The sequence below is a fragment of the Bos indicus genome, chromosome 18 (genome assembly GCF_029378745.1).
Source record: "Bos indicus isolate NIAB-ARS_2022 breed Sahiwal x Tharparkar chromosome 18, NIAB-ARS_B.indTharparkar_mat_pri_1.0, whole genome shotgun sequence".
Taxonomy (NCBI): Eukaryota; Metazoa; Chordata; class Mammalia; order Artiodactyla; family Bovidae; genus Bos; species Bos indicus.
Window position 1 is genome coordinate 62596870 of NC_091777.1, and position 21293 is coordinate 62618162.

Sequence of the window (21293 nt, forward strand, 5' to 3'; positions counted from 1 at the left end):
CCTGTATCTCCCCTGGGCTGAGCACGCAGGACCCCAGGCTTCCCGGGGCCCTTAGAGTAGTGAGTTACCCCTCCCCGAAAATAAAGGCCTAAAAACCAGTCCCTGCCCACGTGTTATTAAGAGCTGGCTTTGCAACTTTCGGGACCTAGATCCCAGTCCTGGCCTCTCCTTCGCAGCCTCGGTTTTCTCACCTGTAAAGTGGGGCGATTATAATCCCTTTTAGGTCTGTTGTGGGGATAAAATGATACGACGCTCAGCCCAGCGCCTGGCCGGGGCCAGAACTCAAGCTCGGGACCCTATGAATGTTATCTGGAGTCAGATTATGGGATGCTCCCTCTCTAAGGAGTAGAGACAACTGGTTTTCTCCTCCACCCAACAAGAGGTCGGAAGAGATGAGGCCCCGCACAGTGCCTGACACAACTCCGACACGCAAAGAAAACTCGGTGAGAGGACAGGTGTTTATTCGGCTTCTGCCCCAGCGCCACCTGCCTCTCCTCCCTCTCTCCGGTAGCTTCCGTGCTCCAGAATTCCTACCGGCCCTTAAGAGAGCAGTGCTTTTTAACCCTACATTTGGAGAGTCGAACCGTCTTGGCCACACGCCCCTCGCCCCTCACTTCACTACCGGTGTCAAAACGTGCAGGGGGAGGCACCTGCCCTAGTTCGGTGTCTTTCAAACTACATATTCATGCGCAGAAAATTTAATATGGTAGAATGAAATTTGTAACAGCAGATATGAAATAGATGGAAAAAAAATATGAGAGGCCTGCACGCAGAAGTAACTATTGTTAAACCTTTGTTTTGCATGTATTTTGTGTACCTGTATACCGGGTTGCCGTATAAAATGTGTTTCTTACAATGGGTCGTGGTTTTTAGAAAGATTAAAAACACTCTGCCTCAATGACACAGGTGGTCAGGAGCCAAGCTCGGATGAGCCCCATCACAGGCCAACCTTCCCGTTCCCCAGCCAGGTGGGCCAGGCACTTGCAAAGTCTCCCTGCCAGGCAGTGGGCAGAGATAGTCTCCCAGAACCGACCTCGGGTGCTGAAAGTGGACCACGTGTTTACTGAGTGAGTGTCCAGTTTCCACCTCTGGCTGGGGAGTGGGAGGCAAGTCTGGGGCCCTTTCCCCCAGCATTGCACGTTGTGGAGGAAGGGGGGCGGGTCTCAGGAAGACAGTGCAGATTCCTGATGGCCCCCAGGCACAGTTTTCAGGCCCGAGATCGGTAACACATGGCACTCTTGGGCCCCATCGGGCCCAGACTAACCCGGCCCAACCCCGGCAGTCAGGGATCAGTCGTGGAATCGCTGGTGTCTCTGAGGTTAGAGGGTTCCATTCAGGAAACGTCGGGTGTTGCTCTCATCCTATCTCCCAAACACCCGGAGATGACTGCAGGACTTCTCCTTAAGGCCGGGATCAGCCTCCCCGCAGCTGTGGGTCTGTTTGTGTCCAAGGCCCCCTGGTGCTCGCCGGCTGTCTGAGGACAACAGGTGTCCATGTGCACCGCCCCCCCCCCCCGCCCCGAGAATCCCGCGGTACCTGGGGGGGCCCCGCAGCCTGGCTCAGGGGTGCTTCCACCGCGTGTGCTTCTGCAGGGTGTTCTGCTCCATGAACCGGCGCGGGCAGTGCGGGCACTGGTAAGGGCGCTCCCCGGAGTGGACCCGGCTGTGCTGGGCCAACTCGCCCGCCTCTCGGAAGCGGCGAGGGCAGAGCGGGCAGCCGTGGGGCCGCCCGCCGCCTGCCCGGTGAATGGAGTGGTGGCGCGCCAGATGGCTGGCCCGCTTGAATGCCTTCCCGCAGGTGTCGCACTCGAAGGGCTTCACCTCCGAGTGGGTGATGCTGTGTCGCTGCAGGTAGGACATGTACTCGAAGACCCGGGAGCACACGGGGCAGCTGTAGCATTTTTTCTGGGCCGACGCCCCATCGGGCCCGGACTCCCTCTGCGACTCCTCGTCCACCAGCACGGTGTACGGGACGCCCTGGGTGTCTATGAGCAGGTAGTGGTTGGGCCTGGAAGAAGAGGGCGAGGTCTGGGGACATCCTGTGGAGCAGGAAGGTCCGGGCTCTGGGGACCCGCCTGTCCGAGGGGGAGGGGCCTGCATGGCCTCAGCGGAGGGAAACGCCGGGGGCCGGGGGCCGGGGGCCGGCAGCACCAGCATCCGGAGGGGTGGCTGAGGCCTGGGGGGTGGGAGACAGGACGAGGAGGTCACGCGGAGGCGGGAAGCTCGGCCCCACGAGCTTCGTCCTTCCCGCTCTGCGTGCCCTGCTCCGGACCGCTCTGCAGCGCTACCCTGACTTCGTGACCCTCTGAGGTTCCCAGGCGCCCCCTCCTCGAGACACCTCTCCGTTCCTTCCCACCGCCGACCGCAGGCGCGGGATGTCTTTGTAGCTGTCTGCCCCCTGTGTGCCCTCCCTCAGCTCACAAGTCGCCCGGAGGCCCCACCCATCAGGCCTCCAGGCCGCTGACCCGGCCGTGGGGGTCAGTGCCCGCTCCGGGCGCCCCCTCGGCCTGTGCCCGAGCCCTCTCGGGTGGGCGGCCGCGTCGCGAGCCCTGTGTCCTCCCCCGCCCCGGGGCCCCTGTGCGTTCCGTCCGGGGCACGCCCACCCGCCCCCACACCCGGCAGCCTGCCCGCGCTCCGCAGGCCTCCGCCCCGGCCTCTCCGCGAGCCCCGCCCCGCCCCGCGCTCGGGGGCCCGCGCGCCCGGCCCCGCCCCGCCCCACGGCCCGTTTCAGCTCCCGCCCGCCTCCCGGCCCCCGTACCCGGTGCAGCAGCTTCTCGGGTCCGGGTGGATCCTGACCGGCTCCGGGCTCCCCGCGTGGGTGCAGACGGCGGCAGGCCGGAGCGCTCGGGGCGTCCCCCGGGAGCTGGCGGCGCCTAGGAGGGGCGGAGAGGACCGGGGGACGGAGGAGAGGGTCCAGGGCAAAGCGGTGGGGGCGGGGCGCCCGGGCAACCAGGAAACGGCTCCGGCCGGAAACGCGCGCCGGGACGGTGGTTCCCACGTGCTCACGGTCTGGCTTCACCACCCGCGCCCGCCCCAGCGCCGCAAATAAGAGCCCTGAAGCGAAGTGCGGAATGTTTATTAAGAGAGGGTGAGGGTGGCGGGTGCGAGGGGAGACGCAGGAGCGAACCAAGCTGCAGACGCAGCCTTTCGTCAACCCTCCCGCGCAGACAGCAGGTGTTCACCACGCGGGAGCGGCACCTGGGGCGCCAGGCGCGGGGAGGGGAGCCAGGGCCGCCCGCCGGCTCAGTGCAGCCGCACGTGCTGCGCCAGCTCCGCGGCGTCCTGGAAGCGGCGCGGGCAGAGCGGGCAGGCGTGCGGCGGCCCGGCACGGGCGCGGTGCGTGGCGCGGTGCCTCGACAGGTGGCTGGAGCGCTTGAAGGCCTTGCCGCAGGCGCCGCACGTGAAGGGCTTGAGGTCCGAGTGCGACACACGGTGGCTCTGCAGCCGCAGGGGGCTGGCGAAGACGCGGGCGCACTCGGGGCAGCTGTAGCCCTTGCGCGGCCCGGGCTCTCCAGGCGGCGCCTCGCGCGGGGTTGGGCCGCGCGGCTCCTCTTCCAGCGGCGCCGTGTACGTGTAGGGGACCCCGTTGGCGTCGATAAGCAGGTGGCGGCCCAGCCGCGGGGGCCGGGGCCCCGCCGCCGAGGACGCAGTGGAGGCAGGGCCCTCCGCCGGGGGGAAAGGGGGCGCCTTGGGGGGCGGCGGGTCCATGGCCTCGGGAGAGGAGGCCCGAGGGTGGGGGGGCCGCGGCGGCAACAGCAGCATCCGGAGCGGCAGCTGGGAGCGGCGGAGGGGAGACAGGTCAACAGAGCCGCTGCCCGGGGACAGTGTCCCCGCCGTCTCAGCGCTCGCGGCCCTCTGTCCCACTGACCTCCTCCCTGACGGGAAAGGGGGCTGCCTCCAGGCCGAGTCGCTCGGCCGCACCAGGCAGCCTCGACGGCTTCTCCGGCTAAGCTCAGCAGCTCAGAGACCCCACCTGCCTTTCCTCGCGAGTCCTCCTCTCCTCCCCCAGGGGACCCGAGGGCATCACCCGGCCTCTTCCCTCCTCCTCCTCCTCCTCGCCTTCCTCCTGCTTCCCGCCTCCCTCACTCCTCGACAGCCAATCAAATCCCAAGCCTATTTTGTCCTTTACATCTTCATGGCTTCTTCCGAGGCTCGCCAGGAGTCTTGCCTCCAGAATTTGTCTAACGTGTCGCTTCCTCGGCCACAACTTAGGATGCATCCTCTCCCCACCCCTCACCCCACCCCGAGGACCACCGCAGAGGCCTCTCTTTGGCCTCCAGACCTCCTAGACCTCCATGCCCACTAGTTCCCTGGAAGGCCTCCCAAACCTGGATACGTCTATGGCTGCTCTTAATTTCCTCCCAAGGTACGTCCCCAGAGTCCCACTAATCCAGTTCCCACTTTTCCACCCGGAGCTCCTCTAAGTTGTTCCTCCACTTGGCACCTTAAGGATTCAACATACTCCTCCATCACCTAGGGGCTTCCCTGATGGCTCAGACGGTAAAGAATCCGCCTGCAACGTGGGGGACCTGGTTTCGATCCCTGGGGTGGGAAGATCCCCTGGAGGAGGGATCGGCTACCCACTCCAGTATTCTGGCCTGGAGGATCCTATGGACAGCGGACCCTGGCAGGCTACAGTCCCTGGGGTCGCACAGAGTCGGAGACGACTCAGCGACTTTCACTCCATCATCTAACCTCCGAATTTCAGGTACGCATCGCTAGGACACCTCAACTGCCAGCCTTCTGTGCAGGCGTCGCCTTGTGAACTTTCACACCTGCTACATCCCCACCTCCCCCGTTCCCGGGGGTCCTTCTCTGGCCCGACCCCTACCCATAGGCCGTGACATCGTTCCGACCCTCTCCATAGCTGTCGGAGCCCCCCTCCCAAGCACCTCCCTTTCGCGGGATGCAGCACGTTTACTTCCCCATCCCTCCCCGCGCTGTGCCCGGCTCAGCGCCGCCACCCCGCCGCCCCGCTCAGCTTCCCGCGCTCCCCCAGGACCCGCGCTGCCCCTGCCGCTCCGTCCCCGCCGTGGTCGGCCCCACCCCCATCCCGGTCACGGCCGGCCCGGCGCGGCTCCTCCCTCCATCCCGACCCCTGTACCCGGTGCAGCGGCCTCTCGGGTCCGGAGCAGCGGGCCGAGGTCCCGTGCGGCCCGGGCTTCCCCTCGCGAGGGCCGGCGGCGGCGGGGCCGAAGCTTCGGGGAGCTCCGGGCCGGCGGCGCCGGGAACGCAGGCGCGGGGGGCGCGGGGGCGCGAGGGGCGGCGGCGTCCCTGGGAAACGGCGCCGGCCGGAAGCGCGCGCTGCAGCGAAGGTTCCGCCGCTCTTGAGCTTCTGGGGGTCGGGAGCGGGGAGGGGGGCCAGAGCGCGGGAACCGCAGCAACCGCCCGCGCCGGGAGCTGCTCGGGGCCTGGAACCAAGGTCGGAGGGTAAACGAAGGTGGGCGGGGCTGCGTCTGCCCGAAGTCCCGCCGGAGCGGGGTCGCCCAGGCCGTCCCCTCGCCCCGGCCATCCCGCCTGCGTCCGGTGCCCGGCGAGGCCGAGGGCGGGAGGACCGACATTTCTGCCCGCGGGGCTGATGCAGGTCCCAGGTCCAGAGGCCAGCCTGGGCGCCAACGTGTCCCCGCCGGGATCCTCCCGCCCACAAAGTGAGGAAACCGAGGCTCAGAGAAGCCCAAAGCCTGCCAGATGGGCAGATGGGGAGGGGTGGGCTTGTTATATCGGGGGAGCCGAGGACCAGAGCCCCCAGATGCGGAGGGGTGGGCTTCTCATTGGGTGGGTTGGGGCGGGGGACGGGGGGGGGGGTCCAAAGGACCAGAGTCCCGAGATGGGGAGATGGGGGGGGCGCTTCTCATGGGGGGATGGGGAAGGGGACAGAGGACCGGAGAGAACCAGAGTCCTCAGGTGGGGAGATTAGGATTGGAAGGGGGGGGTGCCGATGACCAGAGGGTGGCAGGGCATCCAGGCCGGCCCGGGACCTAGAGCGGGGGTCGGCTCCGGGCAGCCAGGTGGCCGCAGCGCTGCAAGGCGGGTGCAGGCGGAGCACGCGAGGAGTTGGAACCCGGAGAGCAGCGCTGGGAGCCGCGCGCAAGGCCCCACTCCGCGCGCCCGAAGCTCGTCCTCCGGTTGCGCGATGATCCGGGAGCGAACGCCACGCGCCGCCGGCACCAGAGCTGCGTGGGGCCAGCGTGGTAGCTGGGGGCACAGAGCGGAGAGAACCGGCACTAAGCTCGCGCCCCGACCAAGGACCCAGCTTGGGCCAGAGCTCCCTCTGAGAGAACTGCCAACAAGAACTTTCTGCAGTGATGGAAAAAATCCTCTGACCTGCTCTTTGTGCAGGGGAACTGCCGCATATCTGAAAGGTGGCTCGTGGTTGAGGACCTGACTTTAAAACGTTTCTTTCTCTTTTTTAAATAAATAGGTGGCTAGTGGCTACCCACCTTGAGGTACAGCTCCTTAACCACACTCAGCCAGTTGCAAACTGGAGACCCGCGGGCCACAGAGGGTTCAGTTATATTTGGCTTGGATCGCAAATATGTTTTACTGGGCAATAATCTAAATGCCTACCGACCTGGGGAGTTCCTCTTTCAGTATCCTATCATTTTGCCTTTTCATTCTGTTCATGGGGTTCTCAAGGCAAGAATACTGAAGTGGTTTGCCATTCCCTTTTGAAAGGGATGGGAATACCATACCACCTGACCTGCCTTTTGAGAAACCTATATGCAGGTCAGGAAGCAACAGTTAGAACTGGACATGGAACAACAGACTGGTTCCAAATAGGAAAAGGAGTACGTCAAGGCTGTATATTGTCACCCTGCTTATTTAACTTCTATGCAGAGTACATCATGAGAAACGCTGGGCTGGAAGCAGCACAAGCTGGAATCAAGATTGCCGGGAGAAATATCAATAACCTCAGATATGCAGATAACACCACCCTTATGGCAGAAAGTGAAGAGGAACTAAAAAGCCTCTTGATGAAAGAGTGAAAAAGTTGGCTTAAAGCTTAACATTTAGAAAACTAAGATCATGGGATCTAGCCCCATCACTTCATGGGAAATAGATGGGGAAACAGAAACAGTGTCAGACTTTATTTTGGGGGGCTCCAAAATCACTGCAGATGGTGCTGCAGCCATGAAATTAAAAGACGCTTACTCCTTGGAAGGAAAGTTATGACCAACCTAGATAGCATATTCAAAAGCAGAGACATTACTTTGCCAACAAAGGTCCATCTAGTCAAGGCTATGGTTTTTCCAGTAGTCATGTATGGATGTGAGAGTTGGACTGTGAAGAAAGCTGAGCACCAAAGAATTGATGCTTTTGAACTGTGGTGTTGGAGAAGACTCTTTGAGAGTCCCTTGGACTGAAAGGAGATCCAACCAGTCCATTCTGAAGGAGATCAGCCCTGGGTGTTCTTTGGAAGGAATGATGCTAAAGCTGAAGCTCCAGTACTTTGGCCACCTCATGCGAAGAGTTGACTCCTTGGAAAAGACTCTGATGCTGGGAGGGATTGGGGGCAGGAGGAGAAGGGGAGGACAGAGGATGAGATGGCTGGATGGCATCACCGACTCGATGGACGTGAGTTTGAGTGAACTCTGGGAGTTGGTGATGGACAGGGAAGCCTTGCATGCTGCAATTCATGGGGTTGCAAAGAGACAGACACGACTGAGTGACTGAACTGAACTGAATCTAAATGCCAGAAAATGCACACATAAATCCCCAGAAATAGAAAAAAGTCTCTAGGTGGGGCAACAGTAAGCTGGAACTGATGAAACATTCTTCAGAAAACCTTCAAGAAACCTGCAAGTGACCAAACAATTGTGGTATCAGGCTAAAGATCCTCCCCTGCAGCCATGTTTAAAATAGAGGAGACCTGGAAGCAGCCTAAAGGCCCATCAACAAATGAATGGATCAAGATGTCATTCACAGATACAATGGAATATTACTCCACCAGCAAAAGAACAAAATCATGTCTTTTGCAGCAATATGGATGGCCCTAGAGATTGTCATACTGAGTGGTCAGGAAAACTGAAACATTGTATGACATCCCTTATATGCAGAATCTTAAATGATACTGATGAACTTATGTACAAGACAGAAGCAGACTCACAGGGACTTCCCTGGTGGTCCAGTGACTAAGACTCCACACTCCCAACTCGGAGGGCCGGGGTTCAATCCCTGGTCAGGGAACTAGATCCCACATGCAACAATTAAAACTTGATGCAACCAAAAAAAATAAACAGACTCACCAACTTAAAAGAAGGCTCTTAGGTTCTGGAAGTGGGAGAGGATGGGGAGGGAAGGATAGTGAGTTTAGGATGGACATGTTCACACTGCTATATTTCAAATGGATAACCAACAAGGGCCTACTGTATGGCATCACTATATCTTACGTGATTTGGAGAATAACTTTGGTGTTTGTCTTAATTTTTTATTCAATAAAAGTTTTATTAGAAAAACAAAGATCCTCCAGAATTGTACAGTCCTGAAGGGCAACCACTGGCCACCACGTGGCTCTCGAGCACTTGGCACGTGTCCAGGCTGACCTGAGGTGGGCTGCGATGCAGACACCCCTCAGATTCTGAAGACTGAGTACAAAGAGTGTAAAGTACATCGTGAATGATGTCTGTGTGGATTCCACTGAGAAAGGATACTCTGGGTAAACTGAGTGGGTTAAGTATTAAATGAGTCCTTAAAATTATTTCAGCTGTTCCTTTTCACTTTTTAAAGTGTGGCTCCCTACTGTACATCGTTGGTCCTACAAGTTCTTCCTCCTCTAGTTTCATGGCAGGTGGTAGGGAAAATGGATGGAAACTGGTGGATTGAGAGAGTGTGCCCAGCAGTGGCACCCCACTCCAGTACTGTTGCCTGGAAAATCCCATGGATGGAGGAGCCTGGTAGGCTGTAGTCCACGGGGTCGCACAGTCGGACACGACTGAAGCGACTTAGCAGTAGCAGCAGCAGACCGGCTTCAGGGGCCAACACCCCTCTGTCTACACCAGGCCTCTCAGCTTTGGCGCTGCTGACCTCTGGGGGCTGGGCCATTCTTTGCTGTGGAGCTGTCCTGCACACTATGGGAGGTTGACCAGCATCTGTGGTGCCACCCTTCAGATGCCGGAAGCACCGTCAGCCCCGCCCCCACCCAAACCTCTCAGCCGGCTGTGACAACAGGTCTGGCCAAATGTCCCTGGAGGGAACAACACAGATCCTGGGCTACAGAGACACCCCCGTGAATCTCTCCCCTGGATCCCTTTCTTAAGTTTCAGATCCAGAAAACTAGCTTTGTAGGTGAGAACCACACCCATCTCGAAATAGTAACAATGACTAACATTTATTGGGCCTTTCCTACGGTGCCCTTGGACTCCAAGGAGATCCAACCAGTCCATCCTAAAGGAAATCAACCCTGAATATTCATTGGAAGGACTGATGCTGAAGCTGAAGCTCCAATACTTTGACCACCTAATAAGAACTGACTCCCTGGAAAACACACTGATGCTGGGAAAGACTGAGGGCAGGAGGAGAAGGGGACGACAGAGGATGAGATGGTTGGATGGCATCACAGACTCAATGGACATGAGTTTGAACAAACTCTGGGAGATGGTGATGGACAGGGAGGTCTGGCATGCTGCAGTCCATGGGGTCGCAGAGTCGGACAGGACTGAGCGACTGAACAGCAGGGTGCCAGCGGTTGTGGTCGTTAGATGCACCAAGTCCTCAGAGCAGACCCAGACGGGAAGTGTCTTGAGGATCCCAACCTTATAGACGAAACAGAAGCTCAGAGACGTCACGTGATGGGCCGGAAGCCATGCATCCTCAGGTGGGGGAGCCAGGATGGCACTGCCTCTACCTGACCCAAGTCAGAGGTCATGGCCACTGTCTGCGGGCACCTCGGGCTTGTCCCCAGCCCACTGCTGCCATGGTAACAGCCTCCCCTCCCACCCCTCTGCCTCCTCTGGCCTCCTCTCCCTATGGCAACACTGAAGCAATTTTGTAAACCCACCAAAACATGTCACTCCCTAACCCCAAACCCTTCTTGCTGCACTTTAGACTAAACCCCAGAAGCGCCCCAGCCCTGTGTGGACTGGCCCCTAGCGCCACGGTGCCCCCTTGCCAACCTCTCCCACCTCCTGGGCCTTGTATGTGCTGCTCCTCCCTCTGCAATGTTCCTCCCAACCCCTTACAAGGACGCATCCTTTCTGGCCAGGTGGGAACTCAAGTAACCCTTCATCACTGGAGCGCTGCAGGTGATATCAGAGCCAGGGAGGGGAGGGGAAGCCCCCCTCTGCCCCTCGGGCCATCTCCTCTGCATCTCGATTTATGGTCAGTGAGGGTCTTGCTCCTTAACGGATTTGCTATTTTCCTGCCTGCCTTTCCTGCTCTGTCCTGGGCAAGTCTATCCTCAGACTCTAGAAAAGGTCTGGGGAGCCAGGAGCAGCTGAATTCAATACTAGTTAAATGATTGAATGAATGGAATTCAGTCACCCTGCCCGAAGGTAAAGCTCATCTCCCCCACCCAAACAAAATGCCCTGCTTCTCTCCTGGGACAGGGTCACGGTAACACCCTATATCCACCCATAGGTCCCCATCCCACCACCCCCCCCACTCCCCAAAGCCGGGCAGGCACCGAGTGCTCCCTCCCTCCTCCTCCACCCCCCAAGCTCCAGCTCTGGCTCCTTCCTCCCACCTGGGCCCTTGCACCAGCCTTCTCCCTGGTACCCTGGCCCCCAGAACTCCTCCCACCCTGGCCCGATACTCATCTCACAGCTGCCTCACATGCACATCCCCTGTGACCCTCAGGACCAAGTCCCCAAGTTCCTCCGCCTGGGATCTGAGGACCTTCTTGAGGTGGCCCAGCCACATGTGGCATCACCCAGCTCCGACCCAACTGAGGGACCTACTCCTAGGACAGCACTCCAGCCTACAATCCACACCCACAAAGGAAAGGTTCCCACCTTGGTAGGGTTCCAGCCCTACCACTGCAATTTAAAAAGGACTCAAACTAACGAACGTTTATTTTCATCTGCCTCGGCAGGCACCATGAGTTACTAGAAAGAAGTGATGAAGGTAACGTCCTGGCAGTCCAGTGCTTAGGACTCCTGGCTTTCACTGCCAAGGGCGCAGGTTCCATCCCTGGTTGGGAACTAATACTAAGATCCGCCAAGGCGCTACGAAGACTCCGCGAGTTGTTCTGCTCGGTCAAAGGGAAAAAAGAAAAGTTATGCCACACTGTGTGCTACCTTCATATTAGGTGAGTTTGCAGCTCACCTGATAAGGACGCTTCATTCTGTCCCATCTCACAGAAACTGAGTCCAGGATGGGTGGTGATCGATCCCAGGCTATGAAGAGAGACTGTGGGAGAGTCAGGGATCCAACAAGAGACTCCTGCTTCTCCCCGCTGGCCAGGATAGCTGGAGGTCACAAGTAATTTCAGGAGGAGGAAACTGGCCCAGCGAGGCAGCCTCAGATCACAGGCAAGTAAGCAGGGGGCCCAGACCCTGCACTCTACCCTCTGTACCAGAAACGGGAGCCTCTACGGGGCCCCTGCGGTCCCTCCACCGTCCAGGAAATCCCTTCCAGCCGAGCGGTCCTGGACGTGCTGGGCCAGCCGCCGGGCCTCCTGAGAACACAAGAGCACAGCGGGCAGGTGTATGAAGCGACGCCTCCGAATCCTCGCTGGCGTGCTTGAAGACCTCCGAGCGGGAAGTGCTGTGGCTCCGGCGATGCGGGGAGCTCCCGGGGAGGGACGGGGACAGGAGGAGCGCCTGGGCTCCGGCCACACCGGGCCAACACCATCCCCGGCGGTGAGCGGGTGACGGGCCTCCCGAGGTGGGCAGGGTCCATCCTAGGGAAGGAGGGCCCATGGCCCCCGAAGAGGCTCGGGGTCGAGGAGCCCTCTGAGAGCCTGAGGGGCGGACAAACGCAGGATCCTCTAAATTAGCTCTTTCCACGGAACCCACCAGCTCCGAGTCGTTCCGCCCCGCGTGCCTGCGTCTGAGCGGGCGCCCCAGCGGACGCACCGCGCCGCTCGGGCCTCTCCGGCCGTGCGGAGCTCAGGCCCTGCCTCCCGGCGCCGGCTGGCAGTGCGGGAGCCTCTCGGGTCCGAGCGCGGCGGGAAGTGGCCCGAGACGCGGCCCTGGGACATCCGTCCGCGGCGCGGTGGAGATGGACTCTAAGAGCCCGAAGCCCTCTTCCGGCTCCCATTGCGGCCGGGCGGGGCCCGAGGCATCTGTCCCGGCGGGAAACAAACACCCGCGAACCACAGTTCCGGGTGCCTGCGCGCCTCACCTCTGCCATCGGAGGATTGAAAAAAAGAAAATACCCAGCCAGTATAAAGTCACTATTCGGAGACGCGGCAGATGCGGAGGGAGGGAAGACAAAAGAGATAGCTTTTGTCCGAAAAGTGACTTGCCTTTAAAGTCACTTTATCAAAAAATATAAAAATAAAAAATAAAAGTCACTTTATCGTTCTAGGCTGGAGAAGGAACCAGTCATTCTACAATAGGAAAAAGTGTTGTTAGTCGCTCAGTCGTGTCCAACTCTTTATGACCCCATGGACTGCAGTCCGTCGGGCTCCTCTGTCCATGGGGATTCTCCAGACAAGAAAACTGGAGTGGGTTGCCATTTCCCAGTCCTGGAGACCTTCCTGACCCAGGGATCTCCTGCATTGCAGGCAGATTCTTTGCCATCTGAGCCAAGGAGACCAGAAATCGCCCTGGGAGTTGAATGCATCTTTCATGATACTGTCTCCTGCTTCCCCTGCCACCCACGGACTCGCAGCACACCCGAAGGCTGAAGATCATTCAGTGTTAGAAAGACTCAGCACAGAAAAGGATGCTGCCTTGTCCTTCAGAGATGCCAGGGCCTAGCTCTGCAACTGACAGCCCTCGAGCTGGATGCTGGCGGCCTGGGGCAGGATTCCCAGGACGTGGCCCCCTAAAGGCATGCCTGTTGTGCCCTTCCCTCCCTATGCATCCACCATGGGCTTCCCTGATGGCTCCCCCGATGGCTCAGCTGGTAAAGAATCCGCCTGCAATTCGGGAGACAAGTATTCAATCCCTCGGTTGGGAAGATCCCTTGGCGATGGGAACAGCTACCCACTCCAGTATTCTGGCCTGGAGAATACCATGAACTACAGTCCATAGGGTCGCAAAGAGTCAGACACGCCTGAGAGACTTTCACTGTATCTTTCCCTTTTTGTGCCCACATTAGCAGGAGACCCAGTCTGCCCTGATACACCAGGGCGTGCTGACCGGCTCCCTGGTAAGGCTGACCTGCCAGGAGCAGCAGGAGCAGCGGCAGGAAGCTCGGTGGGTGAGACGGGGCGGGCAGAGACAGCGGGGTCCTTTGCAGGCCTTGCCACAAGCTTCACAAATGAAGCACAGGACGTCCGGACGGGCGAGAGCGTGGGCCTTGAGACAGGCCGCGTTCCTGGAAGCCGGCGGGCAGCTGGGACAGCCGCGCGCTGGGTGGGGCCGTGTTACTGGGCTTCCCCACTCACGGCGTCTGTGCCCGTCCAGTCAGTGAGCAGGGATTGATAAGGACAGAGCGAAGGGGCAAAGCAAACGGTTAAATACCCTTGGAGTATCTTTCTCTCCAGCTCCAAGGTCTCTTCCTTTCATGCAGGTCCTGCGACACCAATTAAGTGTTTCCACTGCCCCCCACCCCCGCCATCCCCACCGCGGCCGCCAATGAAGCCTCTCACCTCCAGAGTCTGTATTCGGTCGATCCCATCACCTCCCCACCGTCTCTTTCCAAAGCCACCTCCCCCGCTCCCCGCCCCAAGACCTGCCTGGTTTCCGCCTCTTCTCTGTTCCCAAGAGGCTCGGCACAAACCATAGACAGAGGTTTCTGGAGGGCTACAGTCCATGGGGTCACAAAGAGTCGGACATGACTCAGCAACTAAGCACAGCACATCACTAGCACAGCAGCAGCTGCAAGCACCATGTCCCCTCAGTGGGTCAGCAGGTCCGGTCTTGGTGATCTGGTCTCGTGCTCCAGGGCCCTTACTCCGGGCGTGACCCTTCTGTTCGTCCGTTATGAGGAATGGCCTCCCGAAAGCCCGATCCCGGAGTGCAGGAGGCGAAAACATTAACCCCCTACCCGGGAGCCCTAAGTGGGGACACACGGGCTCCGACCACCGAGCAGAGGGGCGGGGTGGGGGGAGGGGGGGGTCACGAAAAGCCTTCCGCCCGGAAACATACCCCTCAAAGGAAGGGTTCCAAGGACCTTTAGTTCCGCTGGCTTGAAGCGGAGTTATTTTGTTCAACACATATCTGTTGTGTATTGTTCAACACAAATGGCTCTTAGATACCAGCTTATGGGGGTAAAAGCGTGAGCCAACCAGACCTAGGTAGTCCCCGCCTTCCTCTACCTTAAGAGGCGACACATGTTACCTGCATTGGACACCTGCTGCAACAAGGAACTCTCATAAGCCTCATGGGGGCGACAGAGACCAAAATATTGACATCTTCCCAGGAACCCGAGCACCTAGGAGAAGCAGGTAGGGATGACAATCAAGAGACAAATTCAACAACGACGAGTCAGCATCACTAAAGAATCGGATATATGCCGAAAAGAGACCTTGAACAAGAAGGTGTCAGATTCAGTCCTAGCATTTTACAGATGAGGGAACTGACGCGCAAGGAGTTTAAGTGAGAGGCTGATGGTCCCACAGCAAGTGGGTGCCGGAGCCAGGGTTACATCCTAAATCCGGGAGGTCTTTACACTTTCTCATCCCCAGACCGTCATTTTCGGGAACGTGTCCTATGGTCCCTGAGAGTTAGAGGGGTGCAGCTGAAAGATGGTTAGGGAAAGAGCTGTCCGAATGTGACACAGCCCTCAAGGCTGGCTGTGGGTGCTGGCCAGGAAAAACCAGAAGGCTGGGCTTTCTAGCTCCTACCCACGCAGAGCGCTGGGAATTCACAAACGGCCGCCTTCTTGCCTCAGTACCCACTGTCTTGAAAGAGTGGGCATTCCATGTTTCCTGGCAAAGATCAGATTGTAATGAGGAGCTTAGAAACAGCAGGATTCCAATTCTCGTTTCAAATCAATCAGACCTCAAATTTCTCCAGGCCAACCTCCCCACCCCTCCCCTCTCCAGGCTGCTTGGCTTATGGGATCTTAGTTGTCCAACACCAGGGATTGAACCCAGATCCACTGCAGTGAAAGCACCAAGTCCTAATTACTGAACCGCCAGGGAACTCCTGTCTCTAGGCAAATCTGAAAAGCATGTGATGACTCAGTTTCCTCATCTGTCATGCACTGTTAGACACTCTTTGCTTTTCCTTTTAATCTTACTTTTCTATATTCAGATGTAGATTAAGAAGAAATTTTCAGATGTTGATGTATGGGGAAGTCCTTCTGGCTGATACATGATCTGTCTTGAACTTTATGTTGACCAGAACAGCCTGTTTTATGGCCTGTCAAGCATACATTGTCTTCGTACATCTTCTATAACCAGTAAAGAATGTAAGTAAAATAAAAATGGAGTCACTGTGGCTTAGGCATCAAAAATGGAGCTGGAGGATTTCCCTGGTGGCACAGTCAATAGGAACCCACCTGCCAATGTAGGAGACACAGGTTCGACCCCTGGTCCAGAAAGAGCCTAAATGCCAAGGAGCAGTTAAGCTTGTGCGCCGAAACTAATGAGCTCATGCGCTGCAACTCCTGAAGCTGGAGCACCTAGAGCCTGTGCTCCACAAGAAGAGAAGCCACGGCAATGAGAGGTCCCACACTTCAACAAAGAGTAGCCCCTGCTTGCTGCAACTGGAGAAAGCCTGTGCAGCAAGAAGAACTCAGTGCAGCCAAAAAATACATATTTTTTTGTTAATGGAGCTGGGTAGTCATTGTAGACGTGGTCTCAGATGCACTGTTCCATTACTGAGAACTTGAATTTTGTGAACTGTATCAGACTCAAGGCCAGCACCTGCCATTCTCAAAACAGTATCTGCTAGCAGCTGCCACCTTAGACCTTAACCTGGACTAATCCTGTTTCAAGTGCTCAATACCGATGCATGGCTGGTGGCCTCCATATTGGAGACACTAATCTACGGGAGGCCAACTAACAAACAGGCAACTACAAAGTAGGGTCACAAGTGCGGTGATGAGGCACTCCAGGGGGTCAGAAGGGGCACAGGACCCAACTGGGGTGGGGGGAGGGGTGCAGAATTAGAAAGTTTTCCTGGAGGAAACATCTGAGCTCAGATGTGGACAAAAGAGTTAGCCCGCCTTTGGGAATCGTGAATGCAGTTACAAGTGCAGTGAAGTGGAGGCAAAGGCCAGGACTGCAAACAGCCTAAAGAACCATTCTTCTTTCAGGGTGATGAAACATCCTTGGCGGCTCAGTTGTAAAGAACCTGCCTGTCAATGCAAGAGATGCAGGTTTGATTCCTGGGTTGGCAAGATCTCCTGAAGAAGGGAATGACTTCTCCAGAAATCTTGGCTGGAGAATCCCATGGACAGAGGAGTCTGGCAATCTACAGTCCATGGAGTCACAAAGAGTTGGGACACATTTAAGAACCACAGCTACCCACTTCAGTATTCTTGAGCTTTCCTGGTGATTCAGACAGTAAAGAATCTGCCTGCAACACAGGAGACCTGGGTTCGATCTCTGGGTTGGGAAGATCCCCGGAGGAGGGGATGGCAACCCACTGCAGTATTCTTGCCTGAAGAATCCCCATAGACAGAGGTTTCTGGTGGTCTACATGACTCAGCAACTAAGCACAGCACATCACAAGCACAGCAGCAGCTGCGAGCATCATGTGCACAGCCAGGGACAATGCTAGCTGAGACATCAACAGGGACCAGCTTGAAGAACTTGGAGTTCGTGTCGCAGGCATCGGGGCGAGCTGGGAGTTAATGAGGGAAGTGTCATATGAGGGCTTTACAAGCATTCCAGTAAACCGGTAGCCTGAAGGAGTGCCTCAGTCAGCCTGGGATCTGGAACTAGGCAGGAGTCAGAGGTTGCTTTCTGGAGGAATTAAGGCTTGATGAAATGGCCAGGATCCCCCAGGAAAGGTTATTCTGGGTAGTGAGAAGAGTCCAAGACCTGGCACCTGGAGCAATGAAAGCATGAGGGTTTCACTGGGGGTTATGACATGCTGTGTTTGAAAGATGCACAAAGGGGTAAGAGGAGGTCAGCGAGCTTGGCGGGAACTTCGTTATGAAGGCCTTCCAACGCAGGGCAAAAGGAGTTGAGATTTCTGTCTTGAGTCAAGAGGGAGTGTAGAAGGATTTTGAGCTAGGAAAGGATGAGAGTTTAGAAAGGTCTCTCTGCCTATGTTGTCGGGCTAGAGAGTGAAAGTTCAGAGAGTAGGGAGGAGGCTGGGGCCGAAATCTAGCTGAGAAACAAACGAGATTTGAGCTACAGAAGGGGTGATGGGGCTGAGAGTTCTAAAGAGATAATGTGTGTGCGCGCGCTTAGTCGCTCAGTCGTGTCCGACTCTTAGTGACCCCATGGACTGTAGCCCGCCAGGCTCCTCAGTCCATGGGATTTCCCAGGCATGAGCACTGGAGGGGGTTGCTATTCCCTTCTCCAGGGGATCTTCCCCACCCAGGGATGGAACTCCTGTATTGGCAGGCGGATTCTTTACCACTGAGCCACCAGGCAAGCCCCCACCGCGCCCCCAACCACCCTAAAACACCGAAGGAAATGGTCCTTTCGGCTGTCCGCATTAGAAGCCAATTACCCTCATACCTACCCACCTCCCCGCCCAGCATGGCCCCTCTAGTCCTCCCTCTAGCGCCTCTCTACGGTTTCCCCTCCTACCGCTCTTGCCAGACGCTTTCTCTCGTTTCCCTTCCACCCTGGACCCCTCTATCTGCCGCCAACCTCTCTATGGTCCTCCTTCTCCCTCCTTCATTTATCCGCTCCTCTTCTAAAGTTTAGAGTCTAAACTCCTCAGTATTGGCCATCAGCCTCCCGCACCCATCAGATCCGTCCTCTGAGCTCCCTTTCTGCTCAGTCGAGCGGGAACGGCGGACAGTGGGGTGGTGCTTTTACGGGAGGCCCGGCGGGGAGCGACCCGGACTTCTAAGGGGAGACCCCTGCTAGAAGCTGCGCGATTCAGGCCCTTTGCAAAAATGCTCGGGCTGCAAACACGAAGCCCAGAAAGGAAGATTCCGCTTTGCGCTTAGGCTCTAATAAGAGGGATCCCAAAAGAATCACTCTCTAGGGGAGTTCCCTGCTCCTCGTTTCTTCTTCTTCTTTTTTTTTTTAAGTTTGCAAACTTGATTTTTCTCTCTTTATAATTTCCCCCCTTTATCTGCACCTGACATGTGGAGCTTCCCTGCTGCTGCTGCTAAGTCGCTTCAGTCGTGTCCGACTCTCTGCGACCCCATAGACGGCAGCCCACTAGGCTCCTCTGTCCCTGGGATTCTCCAGGCAAGAACACTGGAGTGGGTTGCCATTTCCTTCTCCAATGCATGAACGTAAAACGTGAAAGTGAAGTCGCTCAGTCATGTCCGACTCTTAGCGACCCCATGGACTGCAGCCTACCAGGCTCCTCTGTCCATGGGATTTTCCAGGCAAGAGTACTGGAGTGGGGTGCCATTGCCTTCTTATAACCCAGCAAACCCACTCTTGGGTATATATATACCATGAGGAAAGCAAAATTTAAAAAGACACATGCACCTCAGTGTTCATTGCAGCACTATTTGCAATAGCTAGAACATGGAAGCAACCTAGATGTCCATCAACAGATGAATGGATAAAAAGTGCTGGTACATATACACAACGGAATATTACTCAGCCATAAAAAGGAATGCATTTGAGTCAGTTCTAATGAGGTGGATGAACCTAGAGCCTATTATACTGAGTGAAGTAAGTCAGAAAAAGAAAGATAAATATCGTATACTAATGTGTATATATATAGAATCTAAAAATATGGTACCAAAGGATATATTTGCGGGCAGCAGTGGAGAAAAAGACAATAGAGAACAGACTTACGGACTTGGGGAGACGGTGAGATGTATGGAGAGAGTAACATGGAAACTTACATTCCCATATGTAAAATAGATAGCCAATGGGAATTTGCTGTATGTCTCAGGGAACTCAAACAGGGGCTCTGTATCAACCTAGAGGGGTGGGATGGGGCGGGGTGGAGGTGGGAGGGAGGTTCAACAGGGAGGGAACATATGTATACCTGTGGCTGATTCATGTTGAGGTTTGACAGAAAACAAAATTCTGTAAAGCAATTATCCTTCAATTTAAAAATAAATTTTTTAAAAAGAAAGAAAATAGATGAAGTAAATAGTAACAGCACGGCTCCTAAAGGAGGAATGCAGGGCCTTCACAGTCAAGTTCCATCTGATATTCTGCCCCATCTACAAGGATTCTTCTTCACACGTAGCAAAGCACATAGAATTCTTTGCTATAAAATTAGTTAAGCATAACTGCAGAGGTGGGTTTACCATGAATCTAATGAACCTTAAGCTTCAGGGGTTCCTCACTTGCCCAAGATATTTCCTGAGTAGTAAGTACTGACAATTCAAAGAGTCGTTAGATTAGTCACTGCTCAAAAGAAAGCAAAACAAAAAACAACAAAAAACTTGCACCAGGATGTCCAGTGACAGATGAATGGATAAAAAGTGGCATATATCAATATGCAATGGAGTATTGCATTTGTGCTAAGTCGCTTCAGTGGTGTCTCTTTGCGACCCCATGGACTGTAGCCCACCAGGCTCCTCTGTCCATGGGGATTCTCCAGACAAGAGTACTGGAGTGAGTTCCCATCTCTTCCTCCAGCAATGGAGTATTACGCAGCCATTAAGAAAGAATGAAATGATGCCGTTTGAAGCAACATGAATGGAGGAGAGATTATTGTGCTAAATGAAGTAAGTCAGAGAAATACAAATTATATGATACCACTTATATATGGAATCTAAAATATGATACATACGAACTTTTTATACATACATATAAAAAACAGAAATAGACCCACAGAAGTAGAAAACAAATTTATGGTTACCAAAGGGGAAAAGTAGGGGAGGGGATAAATTGGGAGGATGTGACTAACAGAATCATAGTACTGTATATAGATAACCGTCAGAGCGCTGGGCAGCACTGCGAACGTGTCTCTCCTTCCACGGTGCTCGGACAGAACAGGCCCAGGGACGCCCCTTCCTCCAGCCTCCGACCACCTTCCAACCATTTTTCCAGTGGCAACCTTGGAACCAACCAGATGTCCTCGGCCCCCAGGACCAGCCAACGCCATTTGCAGAGATCGGCTCCTTGTCTCCGGCTACCCGTGAGCTCCCAGATTCCTGAGAATCATTCCCACAGGCGGAGGCGCCCCAGCCACCCGGTCCACGTGCAGCCTCCGCCTCCCGCCCCGACCTCTCTCTGGGCTTCCCAGACCACTAGGACCAGGCGGCTCTGGAGGGCGGGCCATCTCCCCACGGATTGGGGGAGAAACGGGGGACGGGGGGCGGGGGAGGCGGGGGGCGTCGAGCTCCATGGAACCTGCAGAGCCAGCGCTGTGGCCGCACGCTCTTCCAGGACGTCCGTCCAGGGCAGGACGAAGGGCTCAGACCCCGGAAGCCTTGGGGCCGCCCTGCTCGCAGAGAAGAACCCGAGCCAGGCCTTCGTGGACCCGCAGGCCCCGGGTCCTCCCCGCCCGACTCCACCTCCGTGACTTCCTGCAGTCACGTCCTGGACAAACGGGTGAAACTCATCACGACGGTGGGCGCCCACCTGACCAGCGCAGCAGGCCGCCTGGTCCCCGGCCGGGCTGGACCGCTTTCTCCTGCAAAGGTTCAGCCTCCAAAGCACCGCTAGGAGCCTCTGGGGGAGAAGGCAATGGCAACCCATTCCAGTACTCTTGCCTGGAAAATCCTATGGACAGAGGAGCTTGGTAGGCTGCAGTCCATGGGGTCGCTAAGAGTCGGACATGACTGAGCGACTTTACTTTCACTTTTCACTTTCATGCACTGGCGAAGGAAATGGCAACCCACTCCAGTATTCTTGCTTGGAGAATCCCAGGGACAGAGTAGCCTGGTGGGCTGCCGTCTATGGGGTCGTACAGAGCCGGACACGCCTGAAGTGACTTAGCAGCAGCAGCAGCAGGAGCCTCTGGAGCCCAGCAGCCTTTGAGGAGCCCTTCTGGTGGCAGGGCTTCTGCCTGAAGCCTCTCTCTGCCACTAGGCAGTTTATTTTTGTTTGTTTGTTTGGTTGGTTGTATTTTATTTATTTTTGGCTGTGCTAGGTCTTCATTGCTGCTCAAGGGATTTCTTTAGTTGCCGAGTCGGGGGCTATTCTGTGGCAAGCACAGGATCTAGAGCTCAGGCTCAGAAATTGTG

The 21293-nt window shown here is 56.4% G+C and overlaps 2 protein-coding genes and 1 long non-coding RNA gene across 4 annotated transcripts; all 3 read right to left on the bottom strand.

Annotated features, from left to right (window-relative positions):
• Positions 1-1559: 1559 nt before the first annotated feature.
• ZNF581 (zinc finger protein 581) lies at positions 1560-2951 on the bottom strand. Its single transcript, XM_070771709.1, has 2 exons — positions 2758-2951; positions 1560-2175 (listed from the first exon to the last, which is right to left on the bottom strand). Exon 2 carries the CDS (start codon positions 2154-2156, stop codon positions 1560-1562), a length of 597 nt encoding a protein of 198 aa, XP_070627810.1. The 5' UTR covers positions 2157-2175; positions 2758-2951.
• A 108-nt stretch (positions 2952-3059) lies between these two features.
• On the bottom strand, positions 3060-5738 carry ZNF580 (zinc finger protein 580). The gene is made up of 2 exons (XM_070771707.1): positions 5104-5738; positions 3060-3773 (listed from the first exon to the last, which is right to left on the bottom strand). Exons 1-2 carry the CDS (start codon positions 5509-5511, stop codon positions 3243-3245), a joined length of 939 nt encoding a protein of 312 aa, XP_070627808.1. The 5' UTR covers positions 5512-5738; the 3' UTR covers positions 3060-3242.
• A 5252-nt stretch (positions 5739-10990) lies between these two features.
• LOC139177205 (uncharacterized) lies at positions 10991-17666 on the bottom strand. Of its 2 annotated transcripts, none has more exons than XR_011561704.1 (2): positions 13786-17666; positions 10991-11613 (listed from the first exon to the last, which is right to left on the bottom strand). It is a non-coding gene; the product is annotated as an uncharacterized lncRNA (long non-coding RNA). The 2 variants fall into 2 exon arrangements; XR_011561705.1 differs by lacking the exon at positions 13786-17666 and adding an exon at positions 13699-13770.
• Between the last annotated feature and the right edge of the window lie 3627 nt (positions 17667-21293).